A 20,062-nucleotide genomic window follows, 5' to 3' on the forward strand; every position below is an offset into this window, starting at 1 on the left:
CAGCTCTATGTTTTCCTCCGCCCTCTGAAAAATTGTTGCGGGAGGAGCGTCAGCGGGTGCCACATCTCGGGCAGGCAGATAGGGAGGTTGTTTTGCCGAGGCCGCTGCGTGCAGAGGCAAGACAGGTTACACATACTGCCGAGCCTGTTTCTGAACTTCCAGGCTGGGGAAATCCTCCTTGAGAAACGCTCCAGTCAGCAGAACGCTGGTATTTATAAGTATTTACATCAGGGAGAGGGCATAAATGGGTGATGTGTGAATTCGTGATGCTCATTTATTAAAAAAACCACAGTCCTTCATTCTCTAGAGGGGAGTGCATTCATGGTGGATCTCAACATATGGCTAAAGTTAACCAGTTGCATCCTTCCTGAAGATTTATAGCTGCCTGTCAGGGAGCATCGTGCTCTGGTTTGCACCAGGACACCTACATCCTCCCCCAGGCACAGTGACTACAGGATTCACTTAGGTTTAAATCGTCTCTGAGGTGTAAACTATGAGATTAAGATCCTCCTTTGACAATAAAAACTGCACTGAGGTAATAAATGTCCTTCCCAGTCAGAGGAAAACATATGTGCAATTTTCTGCAGGAGAAGAGTTTTCTTCCAGGACACCCAGGTGCCACCTTCCTACCTCTGGGGCACTGGAGATGGTGACACTTGGACCATGATGGGGCCAAGACCCCAGACTCCCACCTGTCTGACAGCCCACAGTTCCCGAAACCTGGCCAACCTCCATCAAACTGGTCTTTTCCCATGGAGCATTTCAGTGTTGCCTATTTGCCCCCCCAGGTCCCACCAGCTCTAGCAAAAGTCAAGAAGCCCCGTGGGACACCCCACCAGCATGGTGCTGCTAGCAGCCACAGATGACATACGCTGTCCCAAGCAGTGTCCCACTGAAGTGGTCCGGAGGGAGGTCTTCTTTCCAAAGACGGAAGCAAAAGCGAATTGATTGGGAAACACCCTGCAAATATCTGGGCTCTTGTAAAACACAGCTGAGGCTTCCTAACTCCCTCGGCTGCTGATTGAGAAATGCTTTCTTAATGACTTCAGCTGGATGCGTCAGGCAGGTGAAGGAAGTTCCTGTGTGGCTGCAACAGCCCTCCTTCTCATGGGAAAAAATTCAGGGATAATGCTGGGCACTGATTTTTGAGGCAGCTCACATCCAGGCCCTGCCCAGGGTTTAAGTAAGGTGCCTAGCCAGGGCTCGGAGGCAGCCCAGGCTCCCAGAGGTATACGGAGATTCAGACCTTATCGGAATGTATGGGAATGTGGTGGCAAAACATCTCCGAGCTCACATACGCTTTTGGAGTGGCCCCCTCCTTCTGTAGCTTGTCTAAGGAGCTGGAGCCCAGCCAGCTGGCTCTGCCGTGGCCCTGATAAGGCAAAGCAGGCACCGCCTGGCAAGGAAACACATTCTTCTGTTCCTCAGAGTCTGTTTGGAGTAGTCATAGCCTTGGGATCATGTTGAGCCATTCCTCATGTCTCTGATAGAAAAGTGGTGAAAAACATCTTGCCCCTCTCTCTAGGAAGGTAGGAAAAAAGATTTGCTTGGGTTTGCTCTTGCTTTTTTCATCCTGAAACCTCACCCATCATCCATGCAACCGGCGCACAGCGAGGGGAGCTGCCGCCCGCGAGGAGCCCGGGCGTCCTTCTGGGGCTCTGCCGCGTGCGACGTGGACATGGGCTGTGCAGTGCGAGCGCAGCTCTCGCCAGCCAAGCGCTGCTGACAGCACGGCTGATTGAGCAACAGGCTCTCGCTGACGGTTTCCTCATTTAACTCCCTCCTCTTGGCAAAAAGCTGCTGCCTGTGGAAACACATGTAGCTCGGTGTGTGTACACAAGCCGGAGAAGAACCAAATCCAGAATCTGTGCAATGCGGAGACAGGACAAGACGCCACATCCCGGCTTGGCGTGGGGGCACCCGTTGGGCCCCGGCACTGCAGGCACCTTCCTCCTCTCCCAGCCTCGGTCAGCTGGGGGAATGATGCAGTGAGGGGTATGACAAACATACCGAGACAGACAGGACAGAGAAAAGCAGAAATATGAGTTGATGAGCGTAATAATGCACCATAATAATTGGTGTGTTTGGGCTTATGACCCAGCAGACCTGCAGCTCAGGAGAAACAGTGTTGTCTGGGCTCAGGACCATGGCCCTGTCTGTCATCTTTATGTTCATTCAGTTCTGTAATGTGAAATTCCATTTTGGCACCAACGAAATTCAGTAAATGCAGAAAGAAAACATAGTTGTTGCTCAGTATTTGCCACACGCTCTGCAAAATTGCTGGATGACCTCAAGTTTCATTCTCTTGCTGCTTTTGATTTCTGGCTGTTAGGAAATCTAAAGGAAATTCATGTATATTACTATCTCATGGCTCAGAAAATATGCGGATAAACCGAATCTAGACTATAATGTAAAGAAAACAACACTAATACTAGTTGTATTTCTTCATTCTAAGACTTACATTTTCACACTATAAAAAATATAACACACAGCAATTATAGTACGTTTATATTATTTCCTATTGGGTAATAAATCTCAAGGTCAGACTCCAATTCTAAGTAGGTTGTTTGGAAAACCATTTTTATTTTGAAATAGAAAATATCTGTTGTGAAGATGCATACAGCAAAGGAGCTGTAATCCGAGATTCCATGAGCCCCGAAGGTTGCTGCTGTGAGTGCAGGGTGCTGCTGTCAATTCAAAACTCACAGCTCCTTCATCTGCTTCCTTCGCGGTGACCAGGGCTCGTCCCGCTTTTGTTCCTCTTGTGCCACCTTGAGGGAAAAAAACTCTGGTGCATGGACAGAATTTACTGAGTTTGCTGCTACCCAGACATCCAAATACTCTGCTTTCCGGTTGGGTTTTTCCCAGGCCCCTGGACAGAACATCCTCTGCCCCAGTTATAAAAGCAAAGAACAAAGTTTCGGGACTCGGTTCCTTACTGTCTTGTCAATGCTGCTGATAGAGGCTATGTAAAATCCTGAGGTCACCGGTAACCTTCAGTGTCATCTCCAGATGATGCCTTAGATCATACAATGTTTTTCCTCAAAGCCCGTTAGCCGGCTACATCAACATAAACTATATTTTCTTGCATTAGCATGGAAACAAGTTAAAATCAAAACACGATTTTGTGAAGTTCACCAAACAGATCATTCTCTTGAAAGCCAAGGTACTTAGTCCACCTTATGCTTCACATCAGGAGGCATGAGTTGTGTACTGACATCTTGTGATTGCCCCATCTGAACAGGCCAGATGACCACTGCCACGAGAAGTTCTAGTGATCCCAAGGATGACTTCATTGCCAGACTGAAGAGCTACCCTGACACGTAGTGCTAGCTGGTGTCTTCTCAAAACCCACAGAAAACCTTTTCAAAGCAATGAAACCCACTGCTCTTCCCTCCCCAGTTAAATTACAGGCAGTTTCTCTCCCTGTGACTTCTCTGTTACGGTTTCAGGGCAGCAGGGAAGCAATGCAGAAGGACTCCTGCCCACTACAGCTGAGCAGGTAGAGCAAGACCAGCATGGGTGGAGCTGGTGGGACAGTGAAGTCTTGTCTGCTCCTGGAAACAGGGTGCTCAGCACCCCATCCTCTCAGCACTGGGCTCCTCTTTCAGCTCTGGTATCCTGCAATGGGCACCAGCCCAACGCTGGCCTTCGACTTGGTTTGCTTTTCTACCCTTCAAGCAAGCCTTGGCCTCCTGCAAAGCTGTCTGGGCAGCTGCTCATGCAGGGAAAAATCGCCTGAGGTGGCAGCTCAAACCCATCCGGCAGCAAACAACAGCTCTGAATCAACATGCAAAATGCCTGGTCAAACCAAACAGTCACCTTCTACTTGGGTCACCATCACTATCCTCTTTACAGTACTGTCCATCAGCTCCTGTCTGGGCAATAGAAATGAAGGCACCAAGAACTGAGTGAGCTTCTGACCTACAAAGATGGCACCTCTGGAAGGGGACACTGGTGGTAGATGTGTTTGGGGGGTCTGTCACCTCGCTTCCAGTGGACAAAATGACTTTTGTCTCCCTGTGCCTATGTTTTCTGAGCTCTCTCAACAACTAAAATTTAAAAGATTTGTCTTTTTTTTCATAATTTGAAGCAAGCATATATGAAGAACACACAACTGAAACCATACAGAGTTGAAAAATATACTGGTCACTTTTTATTGAGCACCGAAGTGGGAGAACCTGTACATGTCTAAGCACCATGGGCACAAACCAGGAAGGGTCTGCCTGGGCCTCCACAGATCCTTGGCTACCGCAGGGCAGAGCAGCTCCATGGGCACTGCCAGCAGCGCTTGGGGATCCGGGAGGCCATGAGCATTGCTAGCACACAGTGATACACGTAAAGGTTATCATAGCACCAAACATGCTTTAAAGTGTACACAAGAATATTAAAACCAATCTACATTAGTGATTTCCTACTGTGCTTCACAAGGCTGTTGTCAAGCCATTTGTCTTTGGAGAGAAGATAAGCTGAGGACAACTCATTCAGTCTGTGTTTTCTTTTCAGCAGGTGACGGATGCCAGTTTTGAAAACACAGCATTTAGACAAGCCTCTTCTGTGGCTTGTGTTTCTAACAATTAATAACTTGAAATGAATTAGCTTGAAAAAAACCCCAAGCATTATAGCACCACAAGGAAGGGTGATGTCTTTGATAACACCCAGTAAACAGAAATTCATCAACAAATTATTAATTTGTCAACTTTCTTTTTAAAAAATTCCTTTTGCAAGTAGAAAATATCTTTCCCATCCTATCCAGCAATGTGGTCAGATATGTGCTTTTGTAGCAATAAAAAAGCAGCCACTGAAGTGACTGTGTCCACGCAAATTAAGCATAGTTTTGGAGGCTTTGCAAGATCAGGTTGAGAAGTTTTAATCTTGCAAATTTGTTAATGCTCAAGACATATTTTTCAGGTGGATCCTCTGATATTTTTAGGCACTGAATTTTTAATTTAAAAATAGAACAGTTTGGCCTTTGCTCTTTGGGAGTTAGCAGTAACCATTGCAGGGCTTTGCTCATTTAATCAGAATTTGATTTTTCTGCAAAAAGTAATGCTGAAAAAAAGTCAACCCATTTCACTGAGCAGCACCTAGGAGCAAGGCTGCATTAAGACTTTCATGATGAGCTGTGCTGCTTTAAGTCATCAAGTAATGTCAGTGGCAAAGCGGCAAGTTTCTAGCCTAAACTGAGATTGGAACTATAAAATACGGATGGCCTCCTGTCTCTCAGCAGGAGTTAAGATATCATTGTATGAAGCTGTATATGATAAAATTCTAGAAATGGATCTGTCCGAATATGGTGCTGCATTTAATACCTAGAACTTGGATCAAAGGCATAAAGAATCTAGTGGGCTTCAACAAATGAAGATATTTAGGAAAATGTAGAGCCCTTCATCTGTTCCTTTGCTCTATAAAGCATCGAGGAGTGTGCCTGTTTATGATAGGGAACAGAAGAGGAGTTTGGCATCCTTCGTCTCTCCAGCTGCAAATGTCATATGTGAAGTATCAGGTGTTTTATAGGTGTCTTAGATTTGGCTTAAAACATTCGGTGAGTGGAAAAAAAATCCCATAGTTTGTGGGTGGAAGCAGGCACTTGCATTTGTGAATTGGGTATTTATATACACCACTACTACTCTGCATATTAAAATGCTAATTTTATGCATGCAGATGGGGACACGTACTAAGTAAGGGAGGAAATGGCTTCTTTTGCCTAGCAACTCTGGCAGATTTGTCAAAATGAAATGCAACTGTCCCTGTAGGACTGCCACAGAAAAGGAAAACATTCAGAGAAAATGTTTTTTCCATTTTATAATGCTAAACAGCCAAAAGAAGCTGTAAGGCCCAAACACATATAACTTGACCTTAAGGATTTATGACAGTCAACATAAAGGTACAGGACTTCTAAAAAGCAGTTGCCCATCTGCCAGACAATTCTTTTAATCACACAAATTTATCCTGCTTTTTCTTTTCTAATATGTTCAACAAATAATCCAGACTTCAGCCCTTTTTTTGAGGTTTTGCAGGTGCAACAATGCAGATGTACATTTTGTGAGTATTAACTGTGTTGGCTGAAAAAAAATAACTTACAAAGACTGGCATACATGTGTGTCTGCTTAGGTATTGTAGAAAGAAATCTATACCATCATTAGCTCTCAAACTGCAGCTCACCAGGCTGAGAAGCTAAAGGAAAGTAACTTAAAAAGAAACATTTATAAAACCTGTTTTGGTCCTAGCTCAGAGTTTCTCAGATTCTTAAGATTTCAGGTTTAGGCTTGTAGACTGGGTGTCAAACCTGGTGAAACCTAGGTAAAAATAGGAAAAGAAGAAACCTGTAGGTTTCTTCGAACTTTAAGCTTATGAAAAGGCTTATTTAAAGTTGTTCGAGACAGGCAGGCACTGGATCTGATCCAGAGAGCCGCTTTAGTCTCACATTCTTGCCTATTTTAATGCAACCTAGATATAGTATTTAGGTACAATTCTGACGTCACTTCGTTTTATAATGCTGAGTTATGTTCATGGTCTTGAAATCTGAATCGGTCACACATCACACAAATAAAGGGCAGGGTCTGTTCCAGCAATCCGATAATGGCGCTGTGGCTTATAGGGATCCGCTCAGAGGTATTTACATTTCATCGGTAGAATGGCAGCTGATAAATGGTGTGGTTTCTTTTGGGGGATCACATTTCTCCCCCTGCTGATAGGCTTAATATCTAGACTCCTCCTGTTTCTTGAATAGCAAACTCTTTTATCACTGGTGGGCAGGGATCAGGGTAACGCTGAAGTCGTGCTCGTGGAGATTTGGGACCAGAATTCTTCCAAAACACAAAATTGTTGGGTAAAGGATTCCTTGACAGCCGCTTAACAGAGTGGTCCAGCTGGGTGAAAATCAAACAAAAAGAAGGAATTAAAATATTTATCCTTCCTGGGATGTTTGCACAGAACTTGTCCATATGTAGCTGTGTAATCTTAACAGTCAGCCTGACGTAGGTACATAAAAGACACACTGAACTGCTTTGTTCTCGTAACTGCCAGTTAAGCTCAAGTTAGTTTTAAAGTAAAGTTGAAAGTGTTGAGAAAACCATCTTGGGACAGAAACTTTGGTATAATAAATATTTTCATTCTTGCCTAATTCAAAGCCTGATAAAATGATTGGAGCTTTTTCAGTTGGCTTTGCTCTGGCCAGATACGTGTACGTTTACTCACACGAGTGGGTCACACTAATCAGTGCAACTGTTCGCACACATAAAGTTATCCCACAAAATCACCGATGTGCCTAAGTATTTGCAAGACTGACCCTTACTGCAATCAGTCCAGAATAAAGAGCTTTTTAATTTGTCTTGCAGGAGCACTTCTACCTGCATTAGAAGAAGACCCTAAACAGAAAGTTTAAAGTCTTAAGGCACATGAAATTTTGCAGCATTTATTTTTCATCCTGAAAATCAGTCCATCCTCTAAACATCCACAAGGCAAAGGTTCTTCAAAGAAATCAGATGCATCTTGTGAAATTGGAATAAAGAGTGGCAGGGGGAGAGTAAGAGTTGGGAAAGATATTCACTTCTCCACAGACAGTTTGCAGAGCTCCATATCCATAGAATCACAGAATGGCAGGGGTTGGAAGGGACCTCTGTGGATCATCTAGTCCAATCCCCCTGCCGAAGCAGGGTCACCTAGAGCAGGCTGCACAGCACCTCGTCCAGGCGGGTCGTGAATATCTCCAGAGAAGGAGACTCCACAATCTCCCTGGGCAACCTGTTCCAGTGCTCCGTCAAATCTCCAATGACACAGGTTCTCGGGGTACTTTTACGGCACCATCTGTTTGTCACCATAGGGTTTTCAGTGCAATTCACAGAGCCTCAGGTATGCACCTGTACATAGGTTTAAGGTGCTGTCCTCATGCTGTTGTAAGTGAGGTAATTTCACCTTCAAACAACCATTTCTTTAAATAATTGCATACTAAGCACCAACTATTTTCACCCAGCTTTCCCTTTATTCACAGGACACTTACCCTGGCACACGTTTGATTAGCCTAAGTGCTTCTGCTGGTTTTTCACGTAGCCAACCACATTGTTGGAATTGCTTCCTGTAAAACAAATATCAGCAAAGTTAGGTTTTGAGTTAGTCTTTGGCAAATGTTTTCTGAAGATTCTCTAAGCAGTACAGTTTTACTGGTCTCATTATTTAGCAGTTCTCTGGGAGAGCTGTGATAGCCTGCTGGACAGAGGAAAGGAAATCCTTTCATAGTTTTATCAGCTAAACTGGCCAATTTGTAAATCTTATAATAACAAAGATGTTGTCTAGTTATATCTGAATATCCCTTCCAATCTGATCTGACTGTCCTCCTCTAGACCAAAGAGTTAGCAGAAACCAGGAGCTTTGAAGCCATGAGAAAAGAGATCTTCTGGAAGACCCTACTGCTTTCTTTGAGACACATAGCCATCAGTTTGTGCACGGGACCCGACACCTCTCTGTGGGACAACAAGGGACTGATTTATTGGGCTCCAGTCACGTCTTATCACATACCATGATACAAGCTCTTGGCAAAAGACCCTGCTTTTGACAAAGTCCTGCATTCATCTGCAAGGAGTCCTAGGCCATGAGCAAAGCTCCAAAAGTATATTTTAAAATAGCAAAAGGTTACTGGATTGGGTGTTTCTCACCCCTCGGGTGGGAACCCCTGGCAGAAGGCTGCACCACTTAACACATAGTCTCACAGCTGAAGATACTGATTCTCAAGAGTCCACAGTCAGGGCATCGCAGAACTTAAAACCAGATCTTTTGACCAAGGCACAGAGAGTTGAGGCTAAAGAATCTCATTTTGCTATGTACAAGCCTTCATTTCACAAGCAGCAAATTCCTTGCAAGCAACGCAATAACTATAAAGCTTAATAATAGCAAACACTTCGTGCCAGCAGCTTACCAAAATATTCCTTGTAATACTTATGCCTCAAGTTGCGTCCGTCTGAAAAAGAAGGTACGTAATGAGAACATATCCAGTCAGCCTTCATTCTTTGTGTTAAACTCTGGCCTTCTGTGTACAAGCACAGAGAAATTATAGATATGGAAATAATAACCTCACAAGAGCAAAGCAAAAGATCTCTGTAGCTGAAGTAGTGTAGGCTGCTATAAACCTCTTATAAAACTGTTCAGATTATTGAACTACGTGGACACAACTCATTTCCCCTGAGAGTGGTTAACTGCTGGCCACTAGCATGTTATGTTCTTTTCGGTAGCTATGAGTCAAGGAATCACAGACTTTCTCAAATGAAAGAAAATTTGGGTAAAATTTCAGACCATCTATTAGTGTTTTACATAATTCAAGTTCCAGCTAGGTTTTTCTGTTTACCATTTGTATAATTACTTAAACTCTTAGAAATACCTCGTGTCTAAGTGCCATACAGCTATACATGACTGAGTTACTATGGATGTTATTAAAGAAAAAGTTATAAAAGAATAAAATAGATGATCAAAAAGCTCTGGAAAAAAATCTTAGTCTTTTATGGAAACAGTTCAGAGATATGGTTTGCTGCTTCCCCTGGTTTTTGCAGTCACCAAATGCCAAAACTGATGTCTCATGTCTCTACACTGAGATGATTTGTAGCCCAGTGCAGACACCCATATCCTACTATTCGATGAAGTTCCACATACCTAGACATGAGTTTTCCTGGAAAATACCTTGGCCTGTATAAGCTCCTTTATTGGGCAAATGTGTCAGCAGAATGAAGGGAACAGTGTTTGGATGCAGAAAGCAAAGTCAGAAGTCAAAACTGAAATTTGAAACTCATATTTCATAGTTAAGTGTGTAGTAATATATAAATATTTGTATTTTTTGTGCTGTGTAATAATGGCACATGCAGGTTACTACCTGCTCTGCTTACACAATCCCAGAGGGCATAGGCATACAGAGCAAAGAAGAAATCTGTCCCCTGCTTTGGTTATTTCACATAGCTCAGCCAACATCAAGGGCATTAGAGACTTGAGATGGCTGCAGAGTGGGGACTGAGCCCCAGCCCAGCTGTCACACACTGCCTTGAGGCCTTGGGCTTCCCAGAAAACCCAGGAAGCCCAGGAGAGCAGATGGACCACCAGACCTCCTCCAAACCCAGTGAAACCGCATTGTCCCTTACTGGTGTTTGCATGACAGAACAAGAAAGGAAGGGAGATTTCACGTCAACTGACCTGGATTTCCACGGAGCTTGATGCACTGGCCCCTGTTAGGAATTCCTTCAGCCGTGTTGCCCGGGTTAATGATATGGCATTCATAGCCTGTGGGGCAATGCAGAGGCTCATCTCCATCCTCCGTGGTACTGCAGGCCTCAGCTGCAAAGGAAGCCTGCAGCTCATAAATCATGACTTGAACACCCATAGGTAACAAAAATATGACAACATGGACACTTTCTTCTATATCTCCTCCCAGACAGAATCTCAGACTACTTCCCACACAAGGGTACCAAGGAGCTAACACTCCCAAAGAAGGCTGGCAGAGCAGTGATCCAGTTCACACCTTACACAAAACCTGAAGTGTCTAGCCCGATACGGGGAGCGCAGGTCAGCCCGATTACCTGTAACGACACCCTCTCCACAGCCTGTAGTGCAGGGTCTGTGCGAGGGCTGGAGAGCAGTGAAGACAGACCACCGCTGCTCACCATGCTCACACTGATGTGTGGTCCCTCCATGCGGCCATCAGTCTGTTCCAGCCAGTATTTCGGGCTGGATGAGGAGTCAGGGAAACACGACCAGGAAGCTGTCAGTTTGCTGCTTTGTTCTTTGCTCCACACCCATGAACTTACCGATGAATTTAAACCTCAGACATGACTCACTGTGGAGTAGGGCAGTACCATCCCCTGTTACAAATGGAGGCTTTAGCCACCTTGAACCTGGATTTTCAACAAGTGAAGAGCAGAATAAGAAAGTAAAGCAGGACTCAGGCAGTGTTAGTGCCCGTTAAAAGTACAGACTATGCAGGGACGCTCTACCCTTTCATTTGCCAGGGTTTTAATTTCAAGGACCTCTGCTATAATTCTCATGCCATGACTGGTGGTTCTTATTTCACTAATTACTCCCTCGAGCTGAGATTAAGGTGTTACGATAAGAACAAATAATATAAGCATGGCATGGATGGATGAGGAGGAGCCTTTATTTTCTTATTTCTGGCAGTGCAACTCCAGTGAGCTGGAGGCAGAATTTTCTCTTGAAGAACCAGGAGTTTCCATAATAGATGAGAGTCAAGGTTCAGTGAGTCTGATGCCTTCTGAGTAAGACCAAAGAGGGCAATTTATCTGCACTACTTGCATCTAACTAAAGCTGATCAAAAGCTGGAGTAGCCTTTCCATGCAGAAATTAAGAACTTCAGGCATACATACATCTAGGAATGTCTCGTAGAAGAAAACTTCTCTTCCCACCTCCCCACTCCTTCCTTGTTTCAGTTTGAGGTATCAGAAAACATTAAAGACCTTTCCCTATGGAATTAACCTAAGAAGCTCAATCTTACCAGCAGTCCCCAAGCTTAGATGCTGCCAGCTCCATGTCAGCTTGACACAACTTTGGAGAAGTTTGCCAGGGCTCTTGTTCAAAGCAGCCTTCAGACCTGAGAGCCCCAGCCCCAGCCCAAGGCATCTGTTCGATGAAACCACTCTGGATTAAAAGATCTCCTAATCCAAGTCTGCCCATGGTCTATCAGGAAGCTGGCAGAAAATATGTGTATGCTGACAAAGACTTTTTCTAAAAAAAAAGACACTTCTACTCATTTCAAAAAAGATATTTCTACTTATTTCAAGAATGGAAACAAATCCAGTTCCCTGCAGTATTCCTAGTCCTCTGCTGGATAAGCCATATCCATAAAAAACCAGCAGCTCCAGCACCCCAACATCCCTGGCAAGCCCTGTGTATGATGAATATATTATTTAGCGCCTTTGTATCATTACCGATATCACAGAGAAGACAGTGAAATGTACTGTACCTTGTAAGACTTCCTCTGGGCCATCCAAAAGCCACCCATTTCCTCCCAGCCAGCGGGGTTTGGGCTGAACCAACCAGTCTAAAACTGTAAAAGACAGAAACAAGAAACCACAGAGTCAAGATGGACTAGCCATAGGCCACACAGTTATGGAAAAGTCACAGATTTCCTCTAAGAGCCAGTGACAAGGCTGCCAGGCTCCTGAAGGATGGATTTGAGTGTTCAGCAAGATACTTGTGTTCATACTGTTGTTGTCCCAGTGGTGAGAGCACTATGGATGCTATCCAGGCCCCCAAGAACCTGGTGTCATGAAGGCCAAAGCAGCAGTTGTTTTCCATCCTCCATTCCCATGGTACGGATCAGTTGAGATGGCTGCCTGGCTTCTGTGAGCACTAATTCAGATTGGAATTACTTCTTTTCCTGCATATATAATCCCAGGAGAACTGGCCTCACATGATTCTACCGTTTGTGCTGGTGGAAATTTTGCAACAGCAGCTGACCTTAGAGAATTTCTTGATTCAGCAATCATCCCAGAAATCAGAAGCATGGAACCAAAGCTTTGTCCTCAACTCACACTCAAACCATGCCTCCTTCCTGAGACCCAGGGCAGAAGGCGATGACTGCCAGCATTTCTGCGTGCTTCTCTCTACCACAGTTTGATTGCGGGGTCCACTCTACCTGGAGGTGGCTGTACGGACTCCAAGCAGGCGTAGATGCACCCGTTGTAGCAGCAGCGCTTGTGCCTTTCACATTCTGAATCCGACCGGCAGCTGGGCACCTCGCAGGCTCGGTCAGGCAAAGTCTGGGGTGGTGGCGGGCAGCGGTCGTTCTTCTGGTAGTGGGAACTGTGAGAATGAAGAGGGTACTCATAATCCTTGCAAAGAAAAGAAAAGGAAACAAAGGTTTGGCATAAGATGAATACCAAACATCCCATCAGTTGAAACAGAAGAGGGATTTTCAAAGCGGTTTTCAAGTATTCATTAGAGAGGAGAATTAACCATTCAGATCCCCCAGACCTGTCTTCAGCACACTGAAGAGAGACTTAAATGATCACCTCAGCACACTGCTCTGGAAACACTAAATCACCAAATTATTGTGTGTAACTCATTTTATAATTAAGGTTATTGCAATAACAATGAGGAGGTAAAAAATTCCTTTAAAGTCTTTTATACTTGTCTGGAAAACAGAGAGAAAGACTCCAAGCATCATCATGATACTTTTCATAGTAAAGCAGTGGAAATGATGATACTGTGCTGTTTTAAGGTTACGTCCCCAAAGAGATCTGGAACTAATGTCCCCAATAGTGCCTGTCTCTTCAACAGGCTCCTTCTACCTTCATCAGCTGCTTCTGGACCAGAATTTATAGAGGAGCAGTATAAAGTCTTTCAAGCTTATCCACTGCAGGGTCCTCGGTTGTTAAATTAGAGACCATTTCTAAAACATGAGATGATCTGGGTGAGATCTGTGTGGGTGGTATCAGTCTAATCCCAAAGAAAATGAGGCTGTGTTTGACTGTAGTAGAAAGGAGTCCAGCTGCTCATTGCACACTGAAAGGACAAGGAAGATTTAAAGTGGATTAACAGGCACAGGATTTTACCAGAAACTTTTATAAGAGGCAGCATTCAGATATTATTCACACTGGCAGCATTTTAGCAAGAAGCTAGCTCCCTCCAACAGAGAGATGAATCACCCAAGCCCACTCCTTTCTCACCTGTGGCTAAACTACTCATCTCTGGGCTTGAGCTCAGCTCCCCAGAGCAGCGTAAAGTACTCAGAAAGGGCAATCAGTTCTCAGATTTATTCACAAACATTAATAAGCTCTAATCGAATCAAAAGATAGATTCTGGATTTGCGCTCTAATTGAATCAAAAGATGGATTCTGGATTTGCACTTTTAAAAGAGATCAGCATCTAGCCAGAGGTATGAAGTGAGTGCTGCACTCGCTAGCAGGCTGTTGAGTTTAAGAGTCTTATATATACTTGGCCCGATCACTGCTGTGTTACGAAATCAGTGACGAACAACTGGGGTTGTTATTCCAAGAAACAACATGGTGCAACTGTCCCTGAGGGGGTTGCTAGGGAATTTCACCATCAGGCTATGGAGAAATTTGAGGTGAGACTAATATCTCTCTTCATCTACATGCTGCTGCATCCTCACTGTTGAAACCTCCCGATGGCTTCTGTAGAGCATGTGTGCCTTTGCAGAACAGCATGTCCCCACATGAACTGTCGAAAAAAATGTCCCAGGACAGGCCCCAGGAGGTCCATTGCCCTGGGGACTGACTGCTGGCCCACATGGCCTCTGCCGCTACGTGTGACTGAGCAGCAATCAATTATCTGTAATGGTGGAAACAGTATCATCCTCACTCCCTTGGGATAATTTGTGACATAAAGAATGAAGGCAACCCCAAGGGACACTGAAAGAAATGACGATGCACATTGTTTGTGGTACTGATGTCAGAAATTTTACTTCCATATTGTACACAGCATAGAATCATATTGATAAGGTGGTGGTTTTCACACCAAAGCTGACCTCTGTTCTTTGAGCCATAGCTAGGGGGAAATGGAGAGCAGTGATTTTTCTCCGCTGCCTGGTTGCACAGCGATGGAGTGTCAGCCAATGTAGACGTACAGAGAAAAGGCAGGATGATTAAAAGCTTTAATTTCTGTTACAAGGTGTAAGTTTAAGAGAATCCATATCCTGGTTATAGTTATAACTGGTTAAATAATGTGTGTGCATATCTGTGTGTGAGAGAGAGAATTCCTAATATTTCCACAAATGACAGCCTCCTGCCCTGTTCCCTGTATCAGCCTGTCCTGTTCCCAATACCAACAAACAATTTTCTTCTGCTTTACCCGTAGTTGTTTCCATTCAGTGAGCAAGAAACTGCTCAAAAACCCTTCCATGAGGCTATTTTCCCAGGAACTGATAGGCTATTTGAACCACAAAATAGGTTTGAAAAAAAAATTCCTAATTTTGACGACATTTTCAATGTTAAAGCATAAAACAAGGTGTAAACTATCACATCATTCCATTCCTCGAAGGCTGAAAACACTCCAGGTTTGAAATAAAGTGCTTTTGAATGGAAGATATTGCAAGTTGAACTTTTTTTGCTGTTGTTGGATTTTAAATAGAGAAAATGCTTGGACCAAGTATAATTTTGGGATATAAGACAGCATTTAACGATACATCTATGCAGTTCCAAACGTTTAAGAGGTCTCCTTGTTGGAGGGAGCATTCATCCTGGAAGGTCACAGTTTGCTATTCTGTTATTTGAAATGTCAGCTGCAGACTGAAATGTGACCAAAATAATACTGGCAAATAATGGATACATCAAAAAAAGAAACCCAGCCCCCAAACAATTACTGCAGTTGCTTCACAGATGATTCAGAAACCAAGAAGCCAAAATTGCAATGAACAGTTGGCTCAATGAATGAGATTTCCATTTGGGAACAATATAATATTTTTAGCCAAATAACTTTGTACCTCACGACCTTCCTGCCCATTTTCATTTTTCATCTATTGCTCTGAACCCCTTTCTTTCAAAACCTCATGGTTAGACCAATATTTTTTGCATGTTTGGTCTAATAAAACTATTGCCATTGGTTTATGTATGCATAATCCATCCCAGTGGGAAACAGGATTCCCTCATTCCCAAAATAGCCTGGTTAAGAATGTCTCCAGGTATGGGTTACAAGGTCTTTTTAAAAGCTCTCCTAGGATTCACAGTTGGGATCTGAGCATAGCTTGGATTTATTATTTTTACAGCTTGTGACTATAGCCAAAACTTCTTCCCTTAATAATATTTTTTCAATGCAGGAGGCAAATTGCTGTTTCCCATGGAGCCTTATTAAATCCTTTTAATGACAATATCTGCCTTAGAGATACGCAAAAACAAAGTAAGGGGAAAAGTTCAGAGTTCAGCTGAGGAACCCTGGAGGTCAGTGAAGACGACCAGGAAAAAACTGAATGCAATCACCCACTCCCAACCCATATTTTCAATAGTAACTCTTGGATGCAGTCTGCCACCAAAAAATCCTATATCTGTTCTATTATTTGCACCTGAAACTGGACCCTGGGTTTTTGTCAAAGCACAATTTGCTGCTAATTTATATTCTATATGGCCATCTGCAAGATCATACATGGCCTCTGGCTACCAGTTCTGCCCCTGGCAGGTATTTCCAAATACTGGCCATAAACCACCTTTTCTCTGAAACAATACACAGTCAGGAGGAATTTAGAGCCCTCCAATATTTCTATCAAAGACCTGGAAAAACACAGATCATCGGTGATCAAAGTTGCAAATATCAGACTGATGGAGGGTTAAATAATCTGAAGGACAAGACCAAAATAGGAACAATATTGTCTCTGGATTAATAAATTTGGCTCTGGTGTCTGCAGTACTTGAAGATTGTTTCAAAATTAGGGTGGGCAAAGAAGATGTGCAATAGCAATTAGAGGACCGGAAAGGAGGGAATGCAGTGCAAGACATACATGTGCGTGCGAGTTTCGCAGGGGAGGTGGAGGGCTACTCTGCTCGTATGCTACCCTGAGGCATATGCGGGACAGAAATCTCATGGGAGGTGTGCTAATCTGGTAGACAAAGAGGGTGTCTCAGTGTTGATTCAGGACAGCTGGCTGGCAGGTAAATGAATTGTTGGAAGAACATTACAGCAGCTGCGAGGAATTCTTCATTTCTGGAAATCTTTAAAAGAAGGCTGGATTTTTTTCTAAAAGACTCGATGCAGTTGACATTGGAATAAAATCAAGACTGCCCCAGGTTTTCCCAACAGACATGTGGGTGTCTTGATAATGAGTTGAAGCCCACTCCCAGGTAGCTCCCTCCCTCTGCCCTTTAGGAACAGTCCACAGACTGTGTGGGGGCTGCAGAACACCAGCTGCAAATCAGTAAACTTGACAAGTGTCCTTCTGGCTGCAAAATACATGGATTTGCTAAAAGCTGGAAACCCCTCCATCCCACTGTGACTGCCAGTTTTTTCTTCTCACTGTATTCCCTCTCCTCTTTTTTCTCCATTCCCACTTGATCCCTCTTTGCCAACCAACACCCTTCCTCAGAGTCCTCAATACAAAACTCCTAGCCAGACCTCAAGCCAGCTCCTTATCCTAACACCTGCTCGTCATTCTGTGGCCAGCAGTTTGATGGATGTGTTCCTCCTACTGTGGACTCAGATTTTTCGGACTCAGACTACATCACCCTCAGTCAACTCCCTACCCCTCACCACCCCCTCCTCCTACAGACCTTGCCCATGTCCTTCTGGTGGTGCCACAGGGATGGCCATGGCCCATCTTCTGTATGGCTGCATGTTGCCGTGAGCACCTCCATCTGCTATCCCTCTATCCAAGTGACTCACAAATCAGCTGCTCCACCCACAGCCTCTGATTTTCAAACTGTAGGGAACATAGAGCATTTGGTAGACAAGAAAGCATCTCTCTGAGAAACAAGAGGGGCTGCCAAAACAGTCTCTTGGTGGATAAGAGGATGGAGAGTGGATGTCTTCCTCCTTACAAGGCTTCCAGGAGAAGGAAAAAGAAAAGCATTTTCTGTTTTCCCTAGATAAGATGTTTCTGTCAATATGAGCAATTATAGCTGAGCTTGCCAGATCAGTAGCACCTGGATTCCTGGCTGCCAGGAAAAACAGTCCTTTGAAGAACCGCAGAATGAAAGAAGAGGATATATCCTCAGGGGAGCGGGCTCTGTGCCTCTACAGAGAACATTACCTGAAGGACAACATGTAAATTCCTGTTCTACTCCTGTCCTATCTCTCTGGGTCATTTACTTCATAGCTCCTATTGAATTTGAGCTTCCACTGAAATATGACAGAAGAACATAGTAATAAATACACTTTCCACTGAGTGATTTTGCAGGAAATGCAGCTCTTCATGTCACCATTTTCCAATTAAAGTGCAAAACAGATGATACCCTGTCCCAAGAGAGGCTACAATGCAGAACATTTCTTGTAAAATACTGTGGTGCCTTTCAAATGTTAGCACAATATTTTCTGTGGAATTTCAAGGAGACAGGAGCACCATATTCCAGTCCATTCAGCACAGGCAAAAGATGTGTGTCACACTTCTGAGTCAGCAACCACACAAAGCAAATGTAGCTGTCTCCAAACATCGCTCTAGATCTCACGGACCAAAAAAAAGCACCCTTTTTAAATTACAAGTTTTTATGTGTGGCTGCACAAAACAGGTGGAGGAATCCCAGGTGACACCAAGGAGCTGTTTATGTGCACACACGATGGCTGGAAGACGCAATCAGACCAGAGCATGAGAAAACAGACTGACTGGGGCTTCCACCTAGGTGATTCAAGGGGCAGAAGCCTTGGGTCAGTGCTGGCTTCTATGGAGACTTTAATGGAGTAAGTCAAGATTTCAAATTCAAGGTTTTTTCCTTCTAAACAGCAGGTCCTGAAAGTCAAGCTATCAAATTATTTTCCTGTTTTTTTTAAATTTCCTCCATGGCCATTTTTAACAGTCTTTTGACCCAGATACAGCAGAACAAGACCCAGCACCATCCTCTTCTCCACTCATAGTAACTTGTTGCTTCTTCAGTTTCAAGTCCAGTACTGCTCAAAGTGCCACTGCAGATTTGGAAATGGTGGTTGTGCTCAGTACCCCACTGGCAAATAATCACATGGCTTTTTCCCCTCTGACACACTGGGAGGCACAGCAAGTGCTCCAGTGCTCCCTCGATGCACAGGGGACACTGGAGCCTCTGCAGCTCCATGCTGTGTTTTCTTGCACAGTCTCCTGTCCTTTCCTGGTTTGTTCTTTCTTGTGATGGCTTGAAGGTAAGAAAGTGGCTGGTGCCAGGTGACCATGGAAGTCTGCTGAAAGTGGTCGGGGCAGATGGGGCAGATGGTGAAGGTCTCTGTGCTCCAGTGATTTCCAAAACCCAAGGCAATGCCACTGTCCCTTCAGTACACGTTATCACTAGGAGCTGGAGACATTTACCCCAAAAGGCAGTGGAGGAACTGGGCAGTTCCTCCTCCTCCCTGCTCTAAGCAATAAATCACATCATTATCTTCTTTACCCTAAAATCTATCCCCAGACACACAGGGTTCGCATTCCCCTTCTCCCTGTTCACGCTTCCCTTGCTGCCCCATGCAGTTTCTAGGAAAAGCAGTGACGGCTGCCGTGCCAATGTCTTTTCACTGTTCCAGGCATGCTTTACAAAGTTTCCCATTGCAGCAGCTAGGTGGCAAAAGTTTAGTACAGCCTGGGAAACTTAATGCAACCCTTTCATAAAGAGACAGCCTGCCGATTTGAATACTTTTTATTCTAAAATGATACACATACGTAAAGAAAACCCCTTTTCACAGTGAGCATACTCAGCTCCCCCAGAATCACCCCGCCGCAGTTTACTCACATCATATTTCTCCGTCATTTTCAGATGTAGAGCACGCTTCCAGAGATTCCTTGCACAGCCCGAATCTGGCAGCAAAACTAAGACACACAAGGCTGCAGTGAAGATCTTCTTACATAAATGTATCTCTGACAGCACCCTGGAATCCATTTTCCTGAGGAGAGATCGAATAAGGCGCCTGGCTTTTGGGATCCAGACGATTCAGTCTTGGCAAGGAGGGAGAGAGACGGGGAGGGAGGGAGAGCGAGGGCTGATCGCTGGTGAGAGCCGCTTTTCGCTGTGCAGCTTCTGGGAAGGGAAAGGGAAAAAAAAAAAAAAGAGCCCACAAGCAGAAGCTGCTGTTGAACTTCTTTACTCAAAGTTAGATCAGGTTCTCAGCTCACATGTTCACACAAAGCACATGCTCTCCTTGAATGATAGATAGCAAGATTATTTGGAAAGATTATTTTTAGACCTTTGTTCCCAACATCTGGCATCCTCAGAGAGCCCCATTCAAAGCCAAAGCGTGGGATCAGATGACAGCTGCCGCAGGGGGAAATAAAGGTCTTGGAGGGGTGGGCTCTGCAGCTTCTAGCAAACAGCTCACCCAAACTTTCCAAGCTACTCGGCTCTCCCTTTGTGTGCTTCCCCCTGTGCCCTGAGCTGTGGCTTTAGATCATGTTTTGACAAAGTGGTAACTTCACATGAAGATTGCTCGAAGGAAATTATTTAAAGATATGATA

The 20,062-nt window shown here is 44.3% G+C and overlaps 1 protein-coding gene across 1 annotated transcript; it reads right to left on the bottom strand.

Annotated features, from left to right (window-relative positions):
• Window positions 1-4,128: 4,128 nt before the first annotated feature.
• Window positions 4,129-19,747, bottom strand: WFDC1 (WAP four-disulfide core domain 1). The gene is made up of 7 exons (XM_009945349.2): window positions 19,344-19,747; window positions 12,629-12,824; window positions 11,954-12,037; window positions 10,174-10,314; window positions 8,915-8,956; window positions 8,003-8,077; window positions 4,129-6,872 (listed from the first exon to the last, which is right to left on the bottom strand). The coding sequence occupies exons 1-6, from the start codon at window positions 19,488-19,490 to the stop codon at window positions 8,019-8,021; spliced, it is 669 nt and encodes a 222-aa protein (XP_009943651.2). The 5' UTR covers window positions 19,491-19,747; the 3' UTR covers window positions 4,129-6,872; window positions 8,003-8,018.
• Between the last annotated feature and the right edge of the window lie 315 nt (window positions 19,748-20,062).

The sequence above is a fragment of the Opisthocomus hoazin genome, chromosome 12 (genome assembly GCF_030867145.1).
Source record: "Opisthocomus hoazin isolate bOpiHoa1 chromosome 12, bOpiHoa1.hap1, whole genome shotgun sequence".
In the NCBI taxonomy this organism is placed as follows: domain Eukaryota; kingdom Metazoa; phylum Chordata; class Aves; order Opisthocomiformes; family Opisthocomidae; genus Opisthocomus; species Opisthocomus hoazin.

Coding starts and splice junctions, on each gene's coding strand:
- WFDC1 (XM_009945349.2), bottom strand. CDS start 19,490: ATGGATTCCAGGGTGCTGTCAGAGATACATTTATGTAAGAAGATCTTC. Junction 12,038..12,628: donor GTCCGTACAGCCACCTCCAG/GTAGAGTGGACC, acceptor TGTCTTTTACAG/TTTTAGACTGGTTGGTTCAG. Junction 10,315..11,953: donor CCCAGAGGAAGTCTTACAAG/GTACAGTACATT, acceptor CTTCCTTTGCAG/CTGAGGCCTGCAGTACCACG.